Source organism: Panthera tigris, chromosome D4, assembly GCF_018350195.1.
Source record: "Panthera tigris isolate Pti1 chromosome D4, P.tigris_Pti1_mat1.1, whole genome shotgun sequence".
Taxonomy (NCBI): domain Eukaryota; kingdom Metazoa; phylum Chordata; class Mammalia; order Carnivora; family Felidae; genus Panthera; species Panthera tigris.
This window is the reverse complement of record NC_056672.1, coordinates 58,391,238-58,417,500: the sequence shown is the minus strand read 5'-3', so window position 1 is coordinate 58,417,500 and position 26,263 is coordinate 58,391,238. Positions and strand designations below refer to the sequence as shown.

The following is a 26,263-nucleotide window of genomic DNA, read 5'->3' as shown; positions in this document are numbered from 1 at the left end:
AAGACAGAAAATACAGATAAACAAAAAATAAGTCACCTATATAATACTACCACCTGAGATAACATTGCAAACATTGAAAAATATTTCATTCCAAACTTTTTTCTATATATAAACAATAAGCAATTGAAAACCACAAAAACAATACCATTTGCTATAGTCCCAAGAAAAATGAAGTACTTAGGTATAAATCTATGTAGAGAATGTATAAACGATAATTACAAAACTCTGATAAGAGACGCTAAAGATCTAAATAAATGGAAACATGTACTATGTTCATGGATTGAAGACTCAAAATGTTAGAATCAATTCTCTCCATAGTGATCTACAGACTATAATAACAATCGAAGTTCCGTCAAGTTTTTTTGTAGGTATACATGACTCATTCTAAAATTTAGATGGAAAGGGAAAGGAACTAGAATAGCTAGAGTAACTTTATAAAATGATAACAAAGTTATTACAATATCTGATTTTAATACTACAAAGCCATTAATAATCAAGACAATATGATATTGGTGAGGGGATGGATACTTAAATCAATGCAACAGAACAGACTCCAGGAATGAATCCACAGATGTAGACATTTAATCTTTGACAAAGATGTAAAGGCAATTCATTGGAGAAAGAATAGTTTTTTTATTATTTTTTTTAAGTTTTTAAAAAATGTTTATTTATTTTTTTGAGAGAGAGAGAGAGAGAGTGTGTGTGTATGAGTGGGGAAGGGCAAAAAGAGAGGGGGACAGAGGATCTGAAGTTGGCTCTGCAATGACAGCAGAGAGCCAGATGTGGGGCTCGAACTCACAACTATGAGATCATGACCTGAGCCGAAGTCAGACGCTCAACCTACTGAGGCACCCAGGAGCCCCAGAAAGGACAGTCTTTTTAACAAATGGTGATGAACAACTGATCATTCATATGTAAAAAAAAACCAAAAAAACAAAAACCTGGATCTACACCTCACACTTTATAGAAAGATGAACACAAAATGGATCATAGATCTGAATATAAAACAAAACCATAAACATTTTGGAATAATACACAGGAGAAAATCTTTGTTAACTGCAGTTGGTTAAAAAATTCTTGGAAAGGGCATCAAAAGCACAATCCAGTAAAGAGAAAAAAAAATTGATAAACTGGATTTCACCAAATTTAAAAACTGTTCTGCCAAAGAACTGTCAAGAGAACAAAAAGATAAGCTGCAGACTGGGAGAATATGTATGGAAATAACATATCTAAAATACCCCTTATATCATATGTAGAAAATACTCTCAAAACACAACAATCTGAAAATAAACACTAATGAAAAACCAGGAAAGGATGAGGACACTTCACTAAAAAGGATATAAGGATAGCAAATAAGCACATGCAAGTGTATTCAACATTTTTAGCCATTAGGCAAATTCAAACTAAAACCACAATGAGATAGATACTACACAACTACTAGAATGGCTACAATAAAAAATACTGACAATACCAAATGCTGGAGAGGGTACAGAGCAACTGGACTTCTCACTTTGCTGGTGGGAATGCAAAATTGGTTCAGCCACTCTGGAAAACAATATGGCAGTTTTTACAAAGTTAAACATACATAGGACCAGCAATCTCCACTTGGAAACTTACCCCAAGGAAATGAAAACTATATTCACATGAAAGACTATACACAAATATTCATAGCAGCTTTATTTGTAATAGTCAGAAACTATAAACAACCCAAATGTTCCTCAATGGATAAATGGACGAACTGCAATACATCCATACAATGGAATACTGCAAAGGAATAAATTATTGACACATGGAACAACTCAGATGAATCTCTAAGACATAATGTAAGTGAAAGAAAGAAGCTGGTCTCAAAACTATATAATGGTGTGGTTCCATTTACATGATGTTCTTAAAAACAAACCATGGTAATTAAAAACAAATCAGTGGTTGCCAGAAGTTATGAATCAGGGGAAGGTACTATACAGAGATAGCATGAGGCAGTTTTTTGGGGTGGTGAAACGGTTCTATATCCTGACTGTGGTGGTGTTTACATGAATCTATACATATTCATAGTACTGAACACCAAAAGAAAAAAGTCAATTTTATTATTAAAATAAGAATAATGGGGTGGGCACCTGGGTGGCTCAGTCGGTTAAGCGTCAGACTTTGGCTCAGGTCATGATCTCATGGTTTGTGGGCTCGAGCCCCGTGTCGGGCTTTGTGCTGACAGCCCCATCCCCTACTTGTGCTCTCTCTCTGTCTCTCAAAAATAAATACATGTAAAAAAAAATTAAAAAAAGAAGAAGAAGAATGGGGTGCCTAGCTGGCTCAGACAGTAGAGCATATGACTCTTGATCTCAGGGTTGTAAGTTTGAGCCCCACAGTGGGTGTAATTACTTAAGAATGAACATAGGCTGGATTGGTTACTGGAGATACTATTCCTAAAATGTTTGTAAGTAGCAATAGAGTACTGCACATTAAACATCAAGATAAAAAACTATAAAATGAATATATATTCATTATAAAAATATAAAATAGGGGTGCCTGGGTGGCTCAGTCAGTTGAGCATCTGACTCTTGATTTCAGCTCAGGTCATGATTCCAGGGTTGTGGGATTGAGTTCTGTGTCAGGCTCCACACTGAGCAGGGAGTCTGCCTGGGATTCTCTCTCTCTCAAATTAAAATATAAATAAATAAATAAACTCTTCTATAATTCTTTTTTTTTAATGTTTATTTATTTTTCAGAGAGAGAGAGAGAGAGAGAGAGAGAGAGAGAGAGAGAGAGAGAGAAGGAGGGGGAGGGGGAGGGGGAGGGGCAGAGAGAGAGGGAGACACAGAATCTGAAGCAGGCTCCAGGCTCTGAGCTGTCAGCACAGAACCTTACATGGGTTTCGAACTCACGAACTGCAAGATGATGACCTGAGCCAAAGCTTAACTGACTGAGCCACCCAGGTGCCTCTTCTATAATTCTTAACTATAGTAAACATTTTAGAAGACTTCATTCTAGATTTTTCTACGCAAATCTATATATATTTATAAATATGTGTATTTGTATGGAAACAGGATTATATTTCATCTACTGTTTTATAATTTATGCATTTCACTTACTGTACTAGTAACTTCTTTATATTTCAATATTCATTATTATATCATTTTTTAAATAGTTGAAGAGTATTCCATTATATGAAATGTATTGTAAGTTACTTAAATCAGCTGGAATGTTAAATATTTGGGTTGCTTCTAATTTTCATTATAAACAATTCTGAGATGAATGTTCTTATAGATATATCTTTTCTTTTTAAATATTTCTTTTTTAAAAATGTTTACTTATTTTTATTTTGAGAGAGTCAGAGAGAGTGTGAGTGGGGGAAGGGCAGAGAGAGAGGGGGAGAGAATCCCAAATTGTGCTGATAGCACAGAGACGGATGGGGCTTGATCTCATGAACCATGAGATCAAGACCTGAGCTGAAATCAAGAGTCGGACGCTCAATCCACTGAGCCATCCAGGTGCTCCTTGTAGATATATCTTTGCAAACATCCATCAGTGAACTCCAGAAGCATTATCTTCTCTAACACTGATTATTACTTTTTTTTAAGTTTATTTATTTATTTTGAGAGAGAGAAAGCACAAGCAGGGGAGGAGCAGAAAAAGAGGGAGAGAAAATCAGCACTCTTGGTGCGGAGCCCAGTGCAAACTCGAACTCACGAACTGTGAGATCATGACCTGAACTGAAACCAAGAGTCGGACAGACACTTAAACAACTGAGCCATCCAGGAACCCCTGATTATTAAGACATTTTTTTCTTCCTATTAATTTATAAGAGCTTTTTACATATTAGAAATAATTATCCTATCACGTATTTTATAAAAATCTTTCCTAAGTCGTGGTCTGTCATTTAATTTTATTAATGGTTTCTTTGGATGGACATTTTTTTTTTTTTAACGTTTATTTATTTTTGAGACAGAGAGAGACACAGCATGAACGGGGGAGGGGCAGAGAGAGAGGGAGACAGAATCGGAAGCTCCAGGCTCTGAGCCATCAGCCCAGAGCCCGACGCAGGGCTCCAACTCGCGGACCGCGAGATTGTGACCTGAGCTGAAGTCGGACGCTTAACCGACTGAGCCACCCAGGCGCCCCTGGATGGACATTTTTTTTAAGTTAAAGCTATTCTCCCTTTTCCTTTTTGGTTCCTGACACTGGAATGTTTATTTTCTAATAAGAGCATTTAATCCATTTATTTATTGTGATCATTGATATTTCTGGTCCTATTTTTATCCTTATACTTATAAGTTTTCAAAGTACATTTTTAAAGAATTTTTTCTAAAATTTGTAAGAAGTTTAAAAACAGATCAACAGGAGGTATTCATACATTCACTTTATGCCTTCCTGGTTTCATTCTTCATTGCTGCTAATTTTATTCTCTGATTTTTCCAATAAATTCACAAATGAACAACAGCTTGGCAATGTCATCTATTTTTCTCAGAATGCTCTACCCTCTAGGGATTTCTCTATTGCCTTCTGCAATAGAGTACTTCTGCAATTTAGTACTGTACAGGAGAAGTTTGATGCAAGCTTGATGTTGTGTGTGTGTGTGTGTGTGTGTGTGTGTGTGTGTGTGTGTGTGTAATATGTGTGGATTTAAAATTTTTTTTAATTTTTCTGTCTGGATGTTTGTTTGATTTTTGTTTGACATTCAGACATTTCACTAGCATATGTCTAGATAGATGTGGGACTTTTTCCCCCTCTTGTAGTGGGTACCTGCTCTCTTAATCAGAATTTCTTTTGTTCATTTTCCTTTGGACCACTTTTCCTCTATCTTCTGTATTCACACTGTGAAAAATGAATTAGGTTTTTCTCAATTTTCCTCCTATTTCTTTTTTTCCTATTTCTCATAACAAGTTTATTACATTTGGTGCCATCTCATTCCTGTTTAGATCTACCAGTTCTTCACGTATGCCTTAATTTTTTCTATCAGCTCATTCTAAAAAAAAAAAAAAAAAAATTATTATTATTATTTTTTTTTAAAGAGAGACTTCTGTCAATCTGGTAGTATTGGGAACTGAGGTGGTATCTACCAAGGACTGTATAGATCTCTGACAAACTCACTCATGGAAAAGTTTAGTTTTCTCAGAGGTCTGGTCTGTGAGGAACAGGTAAGTGAAAACACTGTAGTTTATTTCATTATTAATTCCTGTGTAAAAGATCACTGGCTATGGAAAAAATAATAAAAGTTTAGAATAATACTTCATGAGGTAATTAATTTAAAAGCTGAGTATTATCTTCTTATATACCTGAAATTCTCCCATTAGTGTTCTTAGGGTGTATACTTTTCCTTTAGTATCTACGACCACAGAGAGAATTATTATTTTTTAAAATTTATTTATTTATTTTTTGAGAGAGAGAGAAAGAGCGTGAGCAAGCATGAGTTGGGGGGCGGGGAGCAGGGAGGGGGGAGAGAGAGGATCCCAAGCAGGGTCCACACTGTTAGTAGGGCTCTATCCTGCCAACTCAATCATGAGATCCTGACCTGAGCCAAAATCAAGAGTAAGACGCTTAGCCCACTGAGCCACCCAGGGGTGCCCAGGGAGAATTATTTTAACATTATATAGCTAAAAGCTCAATTAGCTCATAACATTACAGAATTTACTTGAGTTCTTGAAATTCTTAAATAGCCTATTACTTTTTTTTGATCAAGGCAATAATCATTAGAAGGCTGTACAACATGCCAAGATCACACTTGCTATTAAACTGACATTTTGCAGAAATAATAGTCTCTTTTCTGTTTTTAAATAAATGCAATAATACAATAAAAAAAAAATAAAGGCAAAACTAATCATGTCTCCTATCCCTCTTCCAATCCATTACCAGTCAGCTGAGGAAATCTAGTGTTATCAGCCTAGTAGCTTGGTATGCATTCTTCTACCCCATTTATTTTTGTTCATGAAGGAAGATCAGAACTCAATCAGGGGCGTCTGGGTGGCTCAGCTGGTTGACAGTCTGACTCTTGATTCTGGCTCAGGTCATGATCTCACAGTTTGTGGGACTGAGCCTCATGTTGGGCTAGATCTATGCTGACAGCATGGAGTCTGCTTCGGATTCTCTCTCTCTGCCCCTCCCCCGCCCATATGCATGCATACACATGCTCTAAATAAACTTTTAAAAAATAAAAGAACTCAATCAGAAAACTGTACGAGATTTATAATGTTCAGATGAATTGACCTTTAGTCTGTAATGCTTAGTAAATAAAATGTTTAGCCTTCCAGGTGTCAATGAGAATCTGATTTCCCTTAATTTCCCTACCTAAAATTGACAGAAAAGATAACTATGTCCCAGAATTTGACCTTATTATTGGCTCTAATAGATTCAAGTCCAAGTCTATATGGACTTTTATACTTGGACTGAAAATTTAAAAATAAATAAATAAATAAGTATAATGAGTTTGAAATTTAATAAAATTCCCAGTGGTGTACTGCTCTATTTATCAAAGACTCCAGTTTTCCCAATGTGACTGCACTGAAAAGTTCATTTCCACGTCCCACAAAATTCTCAATGAAAAACTAAAGTTTATTTATCCCTTTAGTTTTTAAAGCTGTTAATTTTGGTAGATAGACTTTAAGTGGACAATCCTTTCCCTCTTTTGGTGGAAGTTAGTGGTACAGAGAAAGAGAAAGGTCTCTATCCTCTACAAACTTATTCTTTTAACTTCTATAAAGAAAATGTAAACCTGCTCTCAATCTGCTAGGTCTACTGAAAGTAACTAATGCTAGGTAATGAAGTATGTGCTATAGGGACAGTCAGAGAGACCGGGGGAATTTTTCAGGTTAGTCACAGATGATGAGAAAGTATACCATTTAGTAGAATTTCAAATTAAGGACTGGGTTTCTCCTTCAAACTGTAACTGTGCTAAATTACATACCTTCAGTTAAAACTTTTTACCCTCTGAGGTTATTTCCATAAGCATGGATACATATGTGTATATACACATATATATCATGTATATACACATATATATCCATGAAAAGTTTCAGATATTCATTTATCAGGTGATTTGGGAACAGTTCCAATGAATTATTAATTACTAATTCCAGGATTTACTCCCTGAACAACGAACACATATGAATTTTCAGTTACATTATCATGAGTTTTGCATATACCAAACAAGAGGATAAGAGACCTCTAAGCACAGAACATACTTAACTTCCTTGGGGGTATTCTGGTCTCTCAGGTAAATAAGCATTTTATAAGCCTATTCAACAATTATTTTTTATTAAGCAAATCAATCAATCCTAGTCATGACCCCTTGCGCTAACATTATGTTGAAACAACATCAAAATGCTGTAAAAAGTGAGAGAAATAAAGTATTCTAACCTAAGTCAGATTTTTTCTTTACTCTAAAAAGTAGGTGTAATGTTTAGGTGTCAGCAGAACTACATATTTATGTGAACATACATATCAATCTATTACAATGATATATTTTTTTGTCTTGACTTCAATTAAGTTTGGTAGGAAAATTAGTTTGTCTATGATTATTTGAATTGTAGAAGGTAACCAGAATTTTAGTCTTATTTTTTCTCTTCTCGATTTGTGTGAAAAAGATGACACAGTATATTCTATCACAAAGTGACAGAGGAGATTTTTCCATATGAAAACTGACGGCTGACAGACTGAAAACACAGGACAGCATCAATACCTATAATACTGATTTAAAATGGAGATATTAAAGAAAATCTCTAAAGAAAATATTAAGGAAAGTAGAACTGGTCATTTAAGAGAGTGGGAGGGAGGGGCGCCTGGGTGGCGCAGTCGGTTAAGCGTCCGACTTCAGCCAGGTCACGATCTTGCGGTCCGTGAGTTCGAGCCCCGCGTCAGGCTCTGGGCCGATGGCTCGGAGCCTGGAGCCTGTTTCCGATTCTGTGTCTCCCTCTCTCTCTGCCCCTCCCCCGTTCATGCTCGGTCTCTCTCTGTCCCAAAAATAAATAAAAAACGTTGAGAAAAAAAAATTAAAAAAAAAAAAAAAAAGAGAGTGGGAGGGAAAATAAGAAAAAAGATTTCCTTTGCCTTAGATATTTCATTTTATTTTATGCATACTATAGGTTATCACTGCTTTTGGAAAACCTGTTGAAACTTGACTTTAAGTATTATGAGTCAAGGTGAGAATTGCCAAGCCTATGTATCAATATGCAGGATTTGACAACTTTTGGAAGCATGACTGGAGGGTAGGTAGGTAAGTGGGGTCTGTTGCCCCGAATTCACTAATTTGCTTATTCAATAACCCTACTGAGCTCCTATGCAGGTGAGGCTCTTCACCTGAAGCTGGAGATATACCATTGAACATGTCTGAAAATAGACATGGAGCTTACATTCTAATTAGGGGAGACAGAAAAATACATTTAGAATGTATAATACAGGTGTTATGGAGAAGAACAAAAGCAGGGAAGAAGGGCAGGGAATGTTGGAAGTGCTATCTCAATTAAGGTGGTCAGGGAAGGTCTCTCTAAAAAGGGGACATTTGAGTAAAGGCCATGAAGGAGGTAAGTCATTGTGGATACCTGGATATGCAGCAGACAGAACAAAAGGTAGAGGCAAGAATAAGTGTGGTCTTTTAAGAAACAGCAAGGAGACCAGGTGGAGTAAGCAATGGCTTACTATAGGAGATGTGGTCAAGAAGCTAGATCACATATGGTCTTGTTGGTGATTCTAAGGACTTTAGTTTTTACTCTGGGAGAGATACAAAGTCTTATTTGAGGATTTTGAATACAGGATTGATGTAATCTGGGTTATGTTCAAAAGAAGATTACTCTAGGGAGGTTGGCTGGCTCAGTCAGTAGAGCATGTGACTCTTGATCTCAGGGTTGTAAATTCAAGCCCCATGTTAGGTGTAGAGCTTACTTAAAAATAAAATCTTTTAAAATAGATAGATAGATAGATAGATAGATAGATAGATAGATAGGATTACTCTAACCACCTACTGGAAGCTGAATATAAAGGGGAAAGGAAGCAGGGAACCAGTTTAGGAGGCTATTAGAGTAATCCTGGCAGTAGATGCTTGCAGCTTAAGCTAGGGGGACAGTGGCAGAAATGATGAAAAGTGTTCAGATTCTGGATTATGCTGTGAATCATTCTTTCCAGGGCTAAAACAATGTATTAAATTCTGACACAATAGGAAAGTGGCTTTCCATGAGTGGAAGAGATACAGAATCAGAAAGGAGAAATATTCTAGGAATGGCTAGAGATTGCCTTCCTCATTCTGCCTTGCTTTTGAAGGTTAAGAACAGGTAGGTAAGCAAACAAGTGCTCAGAAAATATTGACCCTTGTGTATGTTTCAAGTCCATATTATTTCAGAAAAACTCATGTAGCCTGGTTCAAGAGTTCCTATGGCATTACTTTACAGCCAGTATTTCCAGAGACAGGTGACATGTTATAATAGGCACGGTTTCTTGGCTCCCTCCTATGATCTATGTCATTTTCTATACTTCCCAGTTATCTATGACTTGCAAGTCACCAAGCTTAGTCTTCTGATATTCTCTCATTTAATTTTCACCACCCTGGTATACCTCCCATCACATCACTTTTACATTGTTCTTTCACATGTCTGCCTTTCTTATTATACTCTTAGCTACTTGAAGGCAGGGACCATGTCTTCTTCATCTTTATTTCTTTAGTACTTGGAATACTGCCTGGCATGTAGTAGGCAACCAGCAAATTTTTGATAAACAAATATAACAAGTTTATTTGGGTGATTAAACAGTGGAGATGTTTTTGAACAAAGGTAGAACTAATCACTATTACACATAACAAAATATTTGAATTAAGGAAGACTTTAATTCAAATCTTGGCTCAGTTACTGAGCTCAATAATTGTGTTTCAGTCAATCTTGTTTCTGGCCACTAGTATCTCAATAAGACTAGCGAAAGGATAAGAGGCATAGGAATGCCATTCTGTGTTCCTTGGAGTTGACTAAAGATCAAATAAATCCCCTTTTCTTAAATAACTACCTGGAGAAAAACAATATTCAATAATTCTTCACTCTTTATACAAGTATGAAGCCATAACTATAAGATGGTTGTACTAGGTACTTTACATTTTCTACTAGAAATCCCCAAGATTAAGCTAACCTTTAAAAAAATCACCAAAATTAAACTAAAAGACACTAGTTTTCCATTTTATGTTATGTATTTATTGAAGAAACATTTATTAACCACTACTGTCTGTGAAAGCCTACAGTTTATACTGAGTTCTCATTTTTAAAAGAAATTTTTGACCTGCTAAAAATCAGTATATAGCAGATATTTAAGAGAGCATTTTTTATAGCATCAAATGTTTAATGAAGGGAATCAAGTGTAAGTTATTTTCTTCTACTCATTTAAAAATCTGACCTGGAAGGGGCGTCTAGGTGACTCAGTCAGTTGAGCGTCCGACTTTGGCTCAGGTCATGACCTGTGGTCTGTGAGTTCGAGCCTTGTGTCAGGCTCTGTGTTGACAGCTCACAGCCTGGAGCCTGCTTCGGATTCGGTCTCCCTATCTCTATGTCCCTCCCCTGCTCATGCTCTGTCTGTCTGTCTCTCTCAAAAATAAATAAACATTAAAAGAAAATAAAAATTAAAAAACAGTATATATCTTACACGGTAGTTGTGAGGATTACATAAATGACACAATCACAAATATCTATAGAGTACCTATTAGTGCTGAGGATACAGCAGTGAAAAAAGCACTCCCCTTTTCCTAGTTAGTAATGCACTTAGCGCAGTGCTTAAAACTCAGTAAGTAATTAACTATAGCTACTATTACCTTGGAAATGTCAGATATACCTTACACAATGGGACTGTGTATGCAAGATGTGTTCACATACTTTAAAATTTTCTGTATATTTAAAAACTGTTGACAAGAGAAGAGAATCTGTGGCAGAGTCAGAATTGAGATTCTTTCCACATTGCAGATTCTCTTCCTTTGGAAGGTATCAATGATGCAGGTTAACTTTAGCAGGCCTTGAGCCATCTTTCTATCCCTTACATTATAAAACTCTGTAATTTGAACCAAATCCCTTTTATGCAGTAGTTAACAAATGAGGCATTTCCAAGCAGAGTTCAGGAAAATTCTTTCATTACAGCAAGAATATGAATACCACTCACCAGTTTTCACTACAAATTCTCTTTGCACATATAACTGGCACTGTGGCATTACAGAGATCAGTAGTGTGGCTATAGGAAAGTATAAAGCAAAAATGGAAGTTTCTTAATCTCCTTAATTGATAAGGTAGGGCATCTATAATTACCCAGGGCTTCAGAAATCCTCTGTGAATGAGCAGCAAGTCCACCAGGTAGAAAGATGAAAATGACAAAGAAGGGTGGAGGACAGTATTGTCAGAGGGTATGGGCCTTTAATAAGCCACAAGTATTCATATAAAGAGGGAGGAGTAAGGACTTTTTTTTTTTTTTAATTTTTTTTTTTTTTAACGTTTATTTATTTTTGAGACAGAGAGAGACAGAGTGTGAACAGGGGAGGGGCAGAGAGAGAGGGAGACACAGAATCTGAAACAGGCTCCAGGCTCTGGGCTGTCAGCACAGAGCCTGACGCGGGGCTCGAACTCACAGACCGTGAGATCATGACCTGAGCCGAAGTCGGACGCTTAACCGACTGAGCCACCCAGGCGCCCCAGGACTTTGAAGCAACCGTAATGAGTGAGAAAGAGTTCAATCCTAAACAGTGTAATTCATGTATGTGGGTCAAGAAAAGATTAGCAGAGGGGCATCTGGGTAGTTCAGTCGGTTAAGCATCTGACTCTTGATTTTGGCTCAGGTCATGGTCTCATGACCGTGAGATTGAGCCCAGCATCAGGCTCTGTTGGCAGTGTGGAGCCTGCTTGGGATTCTCTCTCTTTCTTTCTCTCTGCCTCTCCCCTGCACACACGCATGCTCTCTCTCTCTCAAAATCAATCAATCAATCAATCAATAAACTTTAAAAAAAGAAAGAAGGAATGAGCAGCAAGCATTTGAGAGGGTTGCAAGGGAAGCAATACTTTCTGTGGAGGGCCAGGTTTTAAGATAAATTTAAAGCATGTATGGGGGACTGGCTGAATAGTTCCAGCAACCTGAGGCCAAAATGACTCTGCTTCCAAGTGAATTCTCATGAAGAGCTTCTCTGATGATGGAAGGACTATAAGCTTCTGCAGATGGAGTCAGTGAAGTCCAGGTTTGATTGGGCTCTGGGGGAATCCTACGCAAGGTGGGAAGGCTGGAAAAAGATCAACTAGTGTCCAGAACATTCACCACATAATTATAAAAACACCCAACAAGTTAGATCTTGGCAGATTTAGGGGAAAGGGTGCTGCCTTCTCTGAAGTCGACCACAGCCTAACCCAATCTTAAAACCTTACATTCACTGGGGTTATTAATCCTCAAGGCCATTTTAGATAAAGAATTTAACATACATTAGAGGCCAAAATTAAGTAGTTAAGCAGAATGGACTACAGACTTAATTCGCAGCTGATTATATAACCTTTTATAAATCATCCTTAACGGTTCTGTGCTAGTTTCTTACTAAAAAAAAACAAAAAAACAAAAAAACACTGCTCATGATAATGTCTGTCTGAGACCCTTCTGTTATCACAGGCAAATAAGACCATATTTGTAAGAGCTTATTAGAAGAAAGGAGTAAAGAAATATGCTATTAAATGTAACTGCCAAACTAGAAAATCTGGCTAAAAAAATTATAATTGACAAAATAATGTAGAGAACAGAAGTATAAAACCAAGCCAACTTAGGATTTTAATTTTAAAACTTAGTAAATATTAAAAAGTAAGTTTAAGCTACTTTTAAAAAAATATTTCATTTTATTTTTTTAAGTAATCTCTACAACCAGCGTGGGGCTCGAACTCACAACCCTGAGATCAAGAGCCACATGCTCCACCAACTGTACCAACCAGGGGCCTCACTTTAGCTACTTTAGAATGAAATAACAGCATCTTCTTCTTCTTTTTTAATATTTTTTAAAGTTTTTATTTATTTATTTTGAGAGAAAGAACGAGCAGGGGAGGGGCAGAGAGAGAGGGAGACAGAGAATCCCAAGCAGGCTCCACACTGTCAGCATGAAGCCCAATGTGGGGCTTGAACTCACAAACTGTGAGATCATGACCTGAGCTGAAACCAAGAGTTGGACGCTTAACCAAGTGAGCCACCCAGGTGCCCCTAGAATGAAATAACTTCTATTTCCACACCTTGTCTTGAGAATCACATTCAACATCACTAGTGGCCTGAGAAATACAAATAAAAACAATATGATATCATTTTCTCCTTATCTGATTGGCCAAAATTTTAAAAGATCAATTATAATGTTAAGAGCATTCTTAAATACACCTGACAGGTGGTGATACATTGGTACCACCTTTTATTTATTTATTTTTTTAAAGACTTTATTTGTTTAAAAAAAATTTTTTTTAACATTTATTTATTTATTGAGAGACAGAGAGAGACAGAGCATGAGCAGGGGAGGGGCAGAGAGAGAGGGAGACACAAAATCCGAAGCAGGCTCCAGGCTCCGAGCTGTCAGCACAGAGCCCGATGTGGGGCTTGAACTCACAGACTGCGAGTTCATGACCTGAGCCAAAGTTGGACGTTTAACTTACTGAGTCACCCAGGTACCCCAGAAGATTTTATTTTTAACTAATCTCTACACTGAACACAGGGCTTGAACTTATAACCCTAAGATCAAGAGTCTCATGCTCTACTACTGACTGAGCCAGCCGGCTGCCCCCATTGGTACTATCTTTTGGAAGAACAATTTGACAATATTTATCCATATGTAAATATACATATCCTTTAATTACACAATCCCACTCAGAATCTGACTTAATAAAATAATCTTATACACACAACACACACACACACACACACACACACACACACACACACACAGATGTTTACTGCAGCACTGTTTGCTTAAAAAAATGGGTTGTAACTATAAATTTAGATGTATTGGTAGATAAACAGCTGGGTAAATTGGTACATCCATACAGTGGAATAAAAATTAACCATAAGAAAGGTAGATCTTTATGAGCTAATACAGTGATACATTCATAAGGAATTAAGCAGAAAAAAAATGAAGCTGTAAGACAATGTATGGGATAGTGACCCTGTTTTTGTTTAAAAAGACATTGTAAAAATTACAATAGATAACTGATATATTTACATGAGAAACATATATACCAAACATTCATCTTCTAGTGTGTTTTAATCTGAAATTCATATTAACAAAAAGCCGTATTACTTTTTTTTTAGGAAAAGGTTATAGGATATTTCAATATAAATAAAATTAGAAAAATGTTTGTGGCTTTGTATCATATCTTTGGGAAATACAAATTAAAAGATCCTTACTTAAAAAAAATATATTAACTTCCACAGCCCCTCTGGTCTTTGAAATTGTGACTAGGGGCACCTGGGTGGCTCAGTCGGTTAAGCGGCCGACTTCGGCTCAAGTCATTATTCTCATGGTCCGTGAGTTCGAGCCTCGCGTCGGGCTCTGTGCTGACAGCTCAGAGCCTGGAGCCTGTTTCGGAATCTGTGTCTCCCTCTCTCTGACCCTCCCCCATTCACACTCTGTCTCTCTCTGTCTCAAAAATAAATAAACGTTAAAAAAAAAAAAATTTTGAAATTGTGACTAAAATCCCAAATGATGTAAAATGATGTCCAAGATAACAATGTGCTTAAATTTAACGTGCTACAAGTAACTGAATGTCTTTTAAATTACCCCCCCCTTTTCTTTTTAATCTAAAGAAAGAACTAAGATAAGCAGATCTAAAGTACTGGTGATTTTGTCCTTCTTCTTGTTTAAGACTATTCTATCAGCAAGAACCATCAATAAGCAGCATCAAGCCAGGCTTCAGATAGATAGACCTTTGTATACAACTGCTAAGTGGGTATATATTTTCATGTAACTATGCATGAACAGACATATAAATTTACATGTTATTACATACCTCTTTTATTTCAACCTTTACTTGGCAAGCACATTAAGCAAAGGGGGCAAGCATGGGTTTACAATATTTGTTGATGCTGTGTCCTGACAAACCATTCAGTAAGATCTCTGTTAGAACACTGCTTTAGGGGGGCCTGGATAGCTCAGTCGGTTAGGCATCCGACTTCGGCTCTGGTCATGATCTCGCATTTTGTCAGTTCGAGCCCCACATCGGGCTCTGTGCTGACAGCTCAGAGCCTGGAGCTTGCTTCAGATTCTGTGTCTCCCTCTCTCTCTGCCCCTCCCCCACTCCCGCCCTCCCTCTCTCTCTCTCTCTCTCTCTCTCAAAAATAAAGATTAAAAAAAAATTTTTTAAAGAAAAAAAAAGAACACTGCTTTAGATGATCAATAGCCAAAGGGACATGGCTATCATTACACACATATTAGAACAGAATTAGAATAGAATATTCTTTTAGGTAGGCTGACTGATAGTTACAAATTGGCACACTGCCCCCAAAGTCTGACAAATTAGTTCTATGCAGGATACTCACATCAGCATAGTGGCCTATCATATCACATCGGTCACATCGTTTTCTCCAGGAAGGTCTTTCAAGACATCTGTGAGTGGAAGGCATAGGCAAAGAACAGCCTAAGCAAAAGCGGGCTGGGCAGGCATACTGGAGGTGTCCTCTCTCCGAGCAGAGGCAGCAGGGGCGGACTTTCTATGTAGCAAACAGAAAGTCTCTTTAGCAAAATAGTTCAGTCTCAAATAGAAGATTAACTTTTCCTTTTCTGTATAATTCCATAAAACATTATTTCCAATTTGAGACCCCGGTGAAGGTTAGATCTTGAGCATAACTGTAAAATCAAACAAAATGTCTGAAATCAGAGCTTTAACACAAGCTATGTGTATTCTGTGGTTGCCAAAAAGGCTTACTGTGCCTGTGGTATCAACTGGCATCTACTTCTTATGCTTTATCTTGTGGGAACACTGACAAAGTGGATTGTGTTTGAGAGGGAAAGCAGGTTGATGAGGATCTGGAAGCTAAGTCACAGGAGCAACAAATACTGAAAGAGGCTGCTTTGCCTGGAGAACCAAAGACAAAGAGGAAATATATGAGCTGTCTCAAATATCTGAAAGACAATCATATCATTTGGAAGAAGGAATAATGGAAGGAATGTTTGTTAAGAGCTTACTGTGTGTCAGAGAACATCCAAGAACTTTAGTTCTATGTTGTTCCAAAGGCTGATGTATCTAACATAATTTACACCAATAAACATTTATAAATGCTTAAAATGGTAACTTTCTAACAATAAAAATTATCCCACAATGAAACAAGCTGTAGAAGGTTTAGAAATGAAAGGGGTCTCAGGAATCCTCATTTTATAGACAAGAAAACAGAGGCACAGAGGGTGAAATGATTTGCCTAAGCTTGTGCAACTACTAATGGAAAGAAAGCTAAAGTTGATTCCAGGTTTTTCTGACTCAAACTTCATTGTTCTTTCTGTGCTACTATTTTGGCTATCACCTACATGAAAATGTAACATGAAATTCACACATATATTGTACAAGATTTGAATTATAAGGTTATAGGGCCCACCCTTAAGACTATAAAGTAACAGTGTGGAGAGAAACGTATTTCACATACTTGTGGAAAGGGGCAGTTTTTTGATAAATGGCCACATTTGTCACAATTTCTACAGGTAACATTTTTGTTGGCCGAATAGTATCGGTGGGTCCATCTTCCAGATGATCTATTGTTAACTATCTGGGCCTAGGAGGAAAAAAAATTTAAAAATTAATTAATTAATTTTAATTAATTAATTTAAAAAATATTTTACTTTGTTCAAAAGAATTAACAGCCATAGTCTGTTTAATCTAGAAACCAGCAACAGAGAACTTTTGTGTTCTTAAAAGAAATAAAAACTTAAAAGGGGTTGCCATGAAGACAACTCTACTTCTTGTCTGTCCCTCATCACACTCTTTTACACTTCTCCATATGGTTCCATTTCTTTTGTATGTTTCTCTATTTACAGTTCAGGTCTAGTAGGGACACTGACATGCATCATTTAGACATTCTGGTGGCATTCAGAGTCAAAGATGTCGCTGATTTCTATATAGGAACATACACCATATTTTTCGGACTGAGAAGCTTTCTTAAAATTTTATTTGGGGCAATTTTTTAAAAATGATTTTGTCCTTTATAAAGTTATAAAACCGTTATCACTACTGAATATATTCTTTCTTTTGAACAGCCCAGGGTTACTGCCTATAAACTGGATTATAATTTCTAAGAGACAATGGATAATCTCCTTCCAATAGAGTACTTTTAAGACCTATTCTGCCTACACTAATCCAATTCCAGCTCTCCCATATTCTAGCCAAAATCTAGTGTCTTGCAAGAGAATATTAGCAAAACACACCACATTGAATATCTAAAGGGGAATATGTAAAAATGCCAACCATGCTTTTTTATCTTGTTTGGTAGAATTCTAATCTTTGAAAAAGCTTTTCATCTTGTACTTGTTATTCTGCTGGATTGACCAGGTAAGCCCCACGTAGACAAAATCTAATTATCTCTTAAAACTTCTTTTTTCCAAGTTGTAAAATTATTCTCTTTTCTAACCATCTGTCACAATTAAGGCTAATAATTGACAAAGACAAACACCTGCCACATGCTAAATATAGACTAACCATTTCCTTACACTGAAGAGGCAGTTATTTCCGGTGTTGATCTTTAGTGGTACCAGGCAATATGGGCTGAGAGGACTCACCACGGCAGAAGAAACAGAAGGGAAAGGGGACTAAATCACTATGGCAATTAACAGACTGATAAAAATCAAGGCTGAACCACACTTCTGGAAAATTCAATCACCATAGACTACAATCAAACTTTTTCTTGCAACATACTCAGACCACTGCTATCTCTAAAAAGTTTATCAAATTATAATGAAATGAAAGGAAATTTCAAATCAAAGGAAATTATTAATCTGTTATTCATAACTTTGAAAAACAATTTGATTTTACCTCAGCATCTTTGTCACTGATGAACCAATTTACACCATCTTCTCCTACAAAACAAATAAAATGTTACTCAATCTTGACCCTTTTAAAGCACTTATAGATTGACATTATTCAATTTGTTAGTACTGAAATTGGACCCCAAAGGTGTAGTGAGAAATGTGAATACCTTGACCTCTTATCTTGGCTCTGTGTGGCTCTGAACAAATACTTAGCCTCTCTTAACCTCAGTTTTCTCACCTGTGTAATTCATGGGAATAAGAATATTTGTCCCATCTTCCTAAAAACTACTGTGAAAATCAAATGAGATACGTGAAAATGCTCTGAAAACCATCAAGCTATAAACAAATATTAAAAAAAAAATCAGTGAAAAACCAAAAACCCAACAACAGATGCAGAAAGCAATCTTATCTAAACTTCCCTTATCTGACTAAAGCAGAGCTTTATGAAAGTCAGCTGCATAGCACCACCCTCCCCCAACCTAGAGTCTCTAGTCAAGGAAGCGACTGACCTTGGCTTCTAGGACACTCCAAAAAACCCAAGTTGTAAAAATTAGCATCATCAAAAGCCTCCATCCTTTGAAGCCCTAAATACTTGTGTTTATGAAAGTTGGTAAACAAACCTTTACCTCTGGCAACTGAGTTCAGTTGCTCATTACCAAGTGCTCCCACACTTCTGTTAATCTATCAGCAGTTAATTCTCAGGACCCTACCATTCAGACTCAAGTAGGCAGAGGAAAGGTTATTTCTTCCAATATCAGCACTAACTGTGTCTACTAGCTTCCCATTGTAGTTGACTTTGGTAGTAACAGGTTAAAAAACTGAACTTTAAATACCATCTCATGACTGAGGCTAGAAATTTAGCACTGTATTTTATAACATCAAACACGATGAAACAAAACAACAAACAAGGAGGCCAAATATCCAGAAACCGTTGATTGATCTAAAAATACAACTACAAAAACCTAGGGGGTTTGGGAGCCCTACATTTTTCTTTATCAGCTGTTTTCTTCTCTTTGCACTGTCCCTTTACAAATTTGCAAATTGCTGCTATTCCTTTGGTCTACTTATGACCACGGAGGAAGGGACACATGACTAATGCAGAAGCTAAGGTATCAACAAAGGACTGAAAGATTTTTTTTCTCTCCTTGAAGCAAAGTTAAGATTTCTTCCTTCCTCCTATCTATTCCTCTTCTCTATCTCAAAAACACAAATCAAGCTGGACTCTTTTCTTTGAAAGGAATTTTGAGGAGACATGAAGTAATCTATGTTTCCCCAGGCCTACCAGGAGTAAGTGTCTAGAGATATATTTTAAAATAAAATACTTTTACTAAGAAAACGAAAAGGCTGCTTTACAAAAAGACCAATCCAGAGGAGAGCAGAGATGCTGTGCTGATGATTATTTCCATTGTAAAATTTGGAGGCTGCATCCATATACTGAGAGTGGAGAATACATTAAATAGCAGCAGCTTCTATTCCTTCATCATCACCGTCCATGTTATTCTTTCATTCAAAAGATCCATCTAAGGAGCATGCTTTGCTATAACTTTCAAAGCTCCCTTTTGTGTCTCAATGTCCTTCATCTTTAAAATTCAAAATGACCACTAAGAATCACTTTAATTAAAAAACTCATTTAATACTGTCTTAAAAAAATAAAAACCTAAAATCAGTGAGATGCAAAATAGCAACTGTTATCACCCCCAATTCCAAATACATTTATACTGGAACAGAGAATAGTGAAAAAAGGGAAGGTCTGAGAGAGGGAGACCCGACTCCATTTGGATGGCTTTGGGGCACCTGGGTGGCTCAGTCAGTTAGGCATCTGACTCTTGATTTCGGCTCAGGTCATGATCTCACAGTTTGTGGGATTGGGCCCTGTGTCAGGCTCCATGTTGACAATGTGGAGCCTGCTTGGGATTCTTTCTCTCCCCCTCTCTCTCTGCCTCTCCCCTGCTCACTCTCTTTCTCTTTCTTTCAAAATAAATAAACTTTTAGATTGTTCCAACATTCCTGTGGAATTCAACAGTATTCTAGGTTGTGTACTAACTCCTCTTACAAGCTATAGTATATTCTTACTGTAGAAAACTGATCAACAAGTACACAAAACAGGTTTCAATTACAGATGAAATCAAACTTCTCAGTAGTAAATAAACAAAGACATTGCCAGGAATGCATGAGCCAACTCTTGGTGCCACCTCTGGTTCCAGTTTTGGATGGACACTGGTAACAACAGCTGACTCCTGCCTTTTCTCTTTTCTCTATCCTGTTTACTTCTTAACTCTAAATCCCAAACTAACGGAAGCTTTGTTTAAGGGCAACTCAGTAGAACTTCCACAGACAGCCAATCCTCCTATTAAATTCCTGGTGTGGGACTTGGCAGAAATCTGGGTTCCAGTCTTAACCCTATCTCTTATTTGCTGTTTGGCATTGGGCAGTTTATTGATCTTCACTGGGCCTGTATAATAATGGGTTGGATTAAATGGCGTCCATGGTACTGTCTAGCACTAAACTTCTATGATTCTTTTGAATTTTCATTCATTACTAAAATCAAATACATTGTCCTCCAGGCCTTTGCAACTGGCACAGGGTGTCCTCCCTTAAAGACAATTTCCAAGGGGCCTAGAGGCACTCATCTTCCATGTGTTCACCACCCAAGGCCATAGGATATAAAATGGGATTGCCCAAATGTGTAAAATTAGGACCACACTAAAGATGCCTAATATTAACTCTTAGCTGCCTTATAGCTTTATCTTGCTAATATCTGGGGCAATGATTCTTTTCAGACTTCAGAACTGTAATCAAAGCAATGGCTGGTAACTCTTCCTTTGCAACAAATCAACTGAATTCAACAAACATATACTGAAAGGTTGTAATGAGCAAGGTGCTATAGGGTAAACAAAGATGAATATGAGCTTATAACTTAGTAAAGGAGTCAAATGAAAGGTGAAGAAAAGAGTAAGAGAAGACCAAACAAAATTCTACAGTATACTGAGAGGAAGAATAAACAATGTCTGAATTTGGGGGGAAAAAGAGGTAAAAAGTCATAAAAGGCTTCACCATAAAAAAACCTTTACTGAAGTATAATTTACATATTAAAAAATATACTTGTGTAAAAAATACAGTATGATGCACTTCGACAAAGGCACAATATGCCTGTGTAACCACCACAACAATCAGATGTAGCATATCTCCACCATCCCCAAATGTTACCTTGTGCATACCTGCAGTTGATCCCCCACCCCAGGCAACCACTGATTTGCTTTCCGTCACCATAGATTTGCTTTGCCTGTTCTAGGACTGCATATAAATAGAATCCCATAGTATGTATCACTCTGCATTTGGCTTCTTTCACTCTGAGTATTTGTGACATTCGTCTATGTCGTTGGGTAGTAGTAGTACTTTGTTTCCTTCTTCTTGCTCAGCAGTATTCCAGTGTGTGGATATGACAATTTGTTTACCTGCTCATCTCCTGATAACACTTAGGTTGTTTCCAGTTTTGAGCACTTATAAAGCAGCAATAAAACATTCTAGTGAAAATCTTTCTTTTTAATTGACATGCGTTTTCATTTCCCTTGGGAAAATACCGAGGCGTAGAATTATTGAATATGGTTAAGTGTATCTTTACCTTATATGAAACTGGCAAATTTTTCCAAAGTGGTTGTGTCATGTTACATTCCCATCAGCGATGTATGGGAATTCCATAGTTTCATAATCTTGCCAACGCTTGAAACTGTCTTTTTAATTTTAGCCTTCGAATGTGTGTGAAGTAGTAGTGCATTAGGATTTCAATGGGCATTTTTCTGATAACTAATGATGCTAAGCATTTTTTCATGTATTTATTTGCCATTCATATATCTCCCTTCAAAAACTGTTCAAATTTTTAGCTTATTTTCAAACTTTTTGAGAGAGAGAGAGAGAGAGAGAGAGAGAGAGAGAGAGAGAGAATGAATCTTAAGTAGGCTCCATGCTCAGCGTGGAGCCCAATGTGGGTTTGATCCCATGACCCTGGGATCATGACCTGAGCTGAAATCAAGAGTCTGAAGCTCAACGGATTGAGCCACCCATGAGCCTCTTAGCTTATTTTTAAATTGAGTTGTTTTACCTTTTTTTTTTTTTTTTTGAGGGGGATGAAGGAGATTGTCTTCCTTTGATTGAATTCTGAGTCCTTTTTATATTCTAGAAACAAGTCTTTTATTAGACATGTGTTGGCAAGTATTTCTCCCAGTGTGGCTTGATTTTTCATTTATTTTTAATAATAGGCTGGAGTTTTCACTGTTGCGGGCCAGGAATTTTACTTGCAGTGTTCTTTTCTTAGAAAAGCAAAACTTCTAATAAATTTGACAACCCTTCCCTTCACAGTTTTTATGCCCAAAGAAATCTCCCTATGCAAGGTTACAAAAGCCAAGTACTTTTTATGTTTCCTCCTAAAATTCTATAGTTTTGGCTTTTTATGATTAGTTATTATCCATTTCTCCCCATATGAATATGCAGTTGTTCTAGCATCATTTGTTGAAAAAAATACCCCTTCTTCATTGAATTGCTTTAGCAACTTTGTTTAAATCAATTGACCATATGTGGGTCACTTTCTAGAAGTTCTAATATGTTACATTGAGCTACAGGTCTATAATTATACCATATTACAGCTTTACTTCAAAAAACTAAAATCCTGTAGAATAAGTTTTCCAACTCTTTTGTTCTTTTTCAAGATTGCTTTGGTTATTCTACACCACTCTGATTTCTGTGTAAGATTCAACTTGCTTTTTTTTTTTTCTTTTTAAAGTAAGCTCTACAGCCAATGTGGGGCTTGTACTCATGACCATGAGATCAAGAGTCATAGGCTGTACTGACTGAACCAGACAGGCATCCTTGATTTCTGTATACATTTTAAAATACCAATTTCTACAAAAATAGCCTGATGGGATTTTGACTGGTATTGTGCTACATCTACAGATCAGTTTGGAAAGATATTTTAACAATATCAAGTCTTCTAAAACATGCATATGGCATATCTCTTCATTTGCTTTGGTCTTATTTTTGTCAGCAATGTTTTATGGGTTTCTGTGAACAGGCTTTGCATATAATCATATCCTTGAATATGTCATGTTTCTTTCTGCTACCGAAAAGTTTTTAAAAATAAAACTTAAATTAATTTTTAATTATTTTTTTAAATTTCATTTTTCAGTTTCTGATTACAAGTTTATAGAAATACAACTGATTTTTGTTTGTTCACCTTGCACCCTGCAAATCTGCTAAATTCACTTAGTTCTAGAAGCTTTTTGTAGATTCCTTGCAATTTTCTTTTTCTTCTTTAAATGTTTATTTATTTATTTTGAGGTGAGGAGAGGAGAGCAGAGGAGGGGTAGAGAGAGAAAGAATCCCAAGCAGGATCCATGCTGTCAGCATGGAGCTAGAAGCAGAGCTCAAACTCATGAACCGTGAAATCATGTCCTGAGCCAAAATCAAGAGTTGAACACTTAACCAACTGAGCCACCCAGGCATCCCAATTCCTCCCAATTTTCTGTTTACACTATCATTTCACCTGTGCATAAAGACAATTTTATCACGTCCTTTCTAATCTGTATGCCTTTTATTTCTTTTTCTTACCTCAATGCATTATAAAGAACTTCCAGATAGAATACTCAATATTAAGTGGTAACAGAAGTTAATCTTTGCTTTGTTCCAATAGGGGGGAAACTTCAGTCTTTCTGAATTAAGTAAACTGTTTGCTGTAGATTTTTCATTACAGGTTGAGGAAATTCTTTTCCTACTTTCCTGAGAGTTTTTAATTATGAATGTGCTTTAAATTTTATCATATGCCTTTTCTGCATTAACTGGGATGGCCCCATGGTTTTTCCTCTTTCTGTTAATATGGTGAATTACAGTGAATAATTTTCAAATGTCAAGCCAATCTTGTATTCTGGGATTAACCCCACTTGGTTAGGATGTGTTATGCTTTACAATATACTGCATAATTCAATTTGTTAGTATTTTATTAAGAATTTTTACATCTGTGTTCATGAAGGATATTGATTTACACTTATCTTACAGTGTCTTTTTATGGTTTTGATATTGGGGTAAAATTGACCTGATAGGAGTTGGGAAGAGTTTGTGTAGAACTGGTGTTATTTCTTCCTTCCGTATGTGATAGAATTTGCCAGATAAGTCATCTAGCCTGGGGTTTTCCCTGTTGTGGGCCAGGAATTTTACTCGCAGAGATGAATTTTTCTTTTATTTATTTATTTTGAGAGAGAACACGCGCACAAGCAGGCAAGGGGCAGAGAGAGAGAATCCCACGCAGGCTTCAGGCTCAGCACGGAGCCTGACATGGGGCTCATGTCCTGAGATGAGATCAAGAGTCAGATGCTCAAATGACTGAGCCACCCAGGCACTCCTGCAGGGAGGTTTTAAAAATAATAATAAATAGTAATTCTATTTCTTTAGTAGGTATGGAAGTACTCACATCTTCTATTTCTTCTTGGGCCAGTTTTGGTAACCTGATTTTCAAATAATTTGCCTATTACTTCTAAATTGTTGAAATTATCAGTACATATGTCCATAACATATACTTATTCTTTCCTTTTGATTCACCTAATTTGTACTTAAGCCCATCCAAAAAAAATTTTTTTTTCTCAAATACTGTATATTTCAGTTCTAGAATATCCATTTGGTTCTTTTTTGTATCTTCCATTTGTCTTATCATATTTCTTTTTCTTTAAACCTTAGTGTATGTTTTTAATAGCTGCTTTAAAGTTCTTCCTGGGGGGGCGCCTGGGTGGCTTGGTCGGTTGAGCATCCGACTTCAGCTCAGGTCATGATATCCCCCCCCCCGCCCACCCCCCGGCCTGTGGGTTCGAGCCCCGCGTCCGGCTCTGTGCTGATGGCTCAGAGCCTGGAGCCTGCTTCGGATTCTGTGTCTCCCTCTCTCTCTGCCCCTCCCCCTCTCATGCTCTGTCTCTCTCTCTCTCTGTCAAAAATAAATGAACATTTAAAAAATAAATAAATAAAGTTCTTCCTGGTAATTTCATCAACTCCTTAATTTCTAGGTTTGTTTTATTTGACTGATTTTTCTCCTATTATTAGTGACATCGTCCTTTGAACACCTAGTAATTTTTTTTTTCTTGGATGCTAGTTATTGTAAATGGTACACTATTGAATGTCTCACTCTTGTTTTTTTACTTTCAAGTGTTAGACTCTGTTTTGATGAGCAGTTAAGCAAATTCCAGACTAGACCTTTAAAGCTTTGTTAGGGTAGGTCCACAGTAGCCTTTACTCTGGAGCTAATTTAGTCTTAATAAAGATGTACCTTCTAGGGTTTCTATTAAACATTGCAGGTATTCAACATTCTCTCTCCACTTTTGCTAGTAAGAACTCAGGTAAGTTCTGGGAATTGTTCAGACTATAGACAGTAGGCTTTTGTCCAAGTCTAGTGGAGTTTGACCTATCCATACACAGATAGGAACATAGTATCCTTGGTATTCATGGGTAACCCTACCCAGATTTCTGGAATTATCTCCCTCCGCAGCTCCTACCCTCCAGTACTCTGCCCCACAGAGTATAGCTTCCTTAGCCTCTCTGAACTCTGTCTCTGCTTCTCATCTCAGGGAGGCTACAATGCTGCACTTGGGTTCCCTCTCTTGGTGCCATGAGGCAGGCGTCTAGGCAGAAAGCTAGGTTGATTACAGGGTATATCTCGTTTGTTTCCATATTCTCACAAATCACAGTCCAGGACTGTTTGTTGTCTATATTCATCTTGCCCTTGAAATCTGTGTGTATGGGGGCGCCTGGGTGGCTCAGTCGGTTAAGTGGCCGACTTCAGCTCAGGTCATGATCTCGCGGTCCGTGAGTTCGAGCCCCGCGTCGGGCTCTGTGCTGACAGCTCAGAGCCTGGAGCCTGTTTCGGATTCTGTGTCTCCCTCTCTCTGACCCTCCCCCGTTCGTGCTCTGTCTCTCTCTGTCTCAAAAATAAATAAACATTAAAAAAAAATTTTTTTAAAAAAAAGAAAGAAAGAAATCTGTGTGTATTTACAATAGCTGTTTTAAAGTCCCTGTCTGCTAATTTCATCATTTCTTGCCAGGGGGTAAAGTCTGGTATAAGTTTACATAACAAAGCTGAAAGAAGAAGTCTTAAGTAGTATTTTAATAGACGGAGATGAAAGAGGACACCAGTAAAAAGGAAAGGCACAAGCAACAGAATGGAAGAGGTAAAAGGATACAGCAAACAATACAGCTTGATTGGAACAAAGGGTATGATCATTCCTTTCCTAAGAATTTTCATAGACTTTTTTTTCTTTTAAGTGTATTTATTTTGAGAGA

At 37.0% G+C, this 26,263-nt stretch overlaps 1 protein-coding gene across 6 annotated transcripts in view; it reads right to left on the bottom strand.

Annotated features, from left to right (window-relative positions):
- The window catches only part of ZCCHC7 (zinc finger CCHC-type containing 7), a 254,671-nt gene that overhangs the window by 35,864 nt on the left and 192,544 nt on the right, over positions 1–26,263 (bottom strand). For all 6 annotated transcript variants that reach the window (XM_042963889.1, XM_042963888.1, XM_015540721.2 and 3 more), the window contains exons 3-5: positions 17,958–18,001; positions 16,579–16,704; positions 15,481–15,651 (exon numbers count right to left, since the gene is read on the bottom strand). In XM_042963889.1, coding sequence (XP_042819823.1) covers positions 15,481–15,651; positions 16,579–16,704; positions 17,958–18,001 — 341 coding nt within the window. The remainder of the gene's footprint in view (positions 1–15,480; positions 15,652–16,578; positions 16,705–17,957; positions 18,002–26,263) is intronic.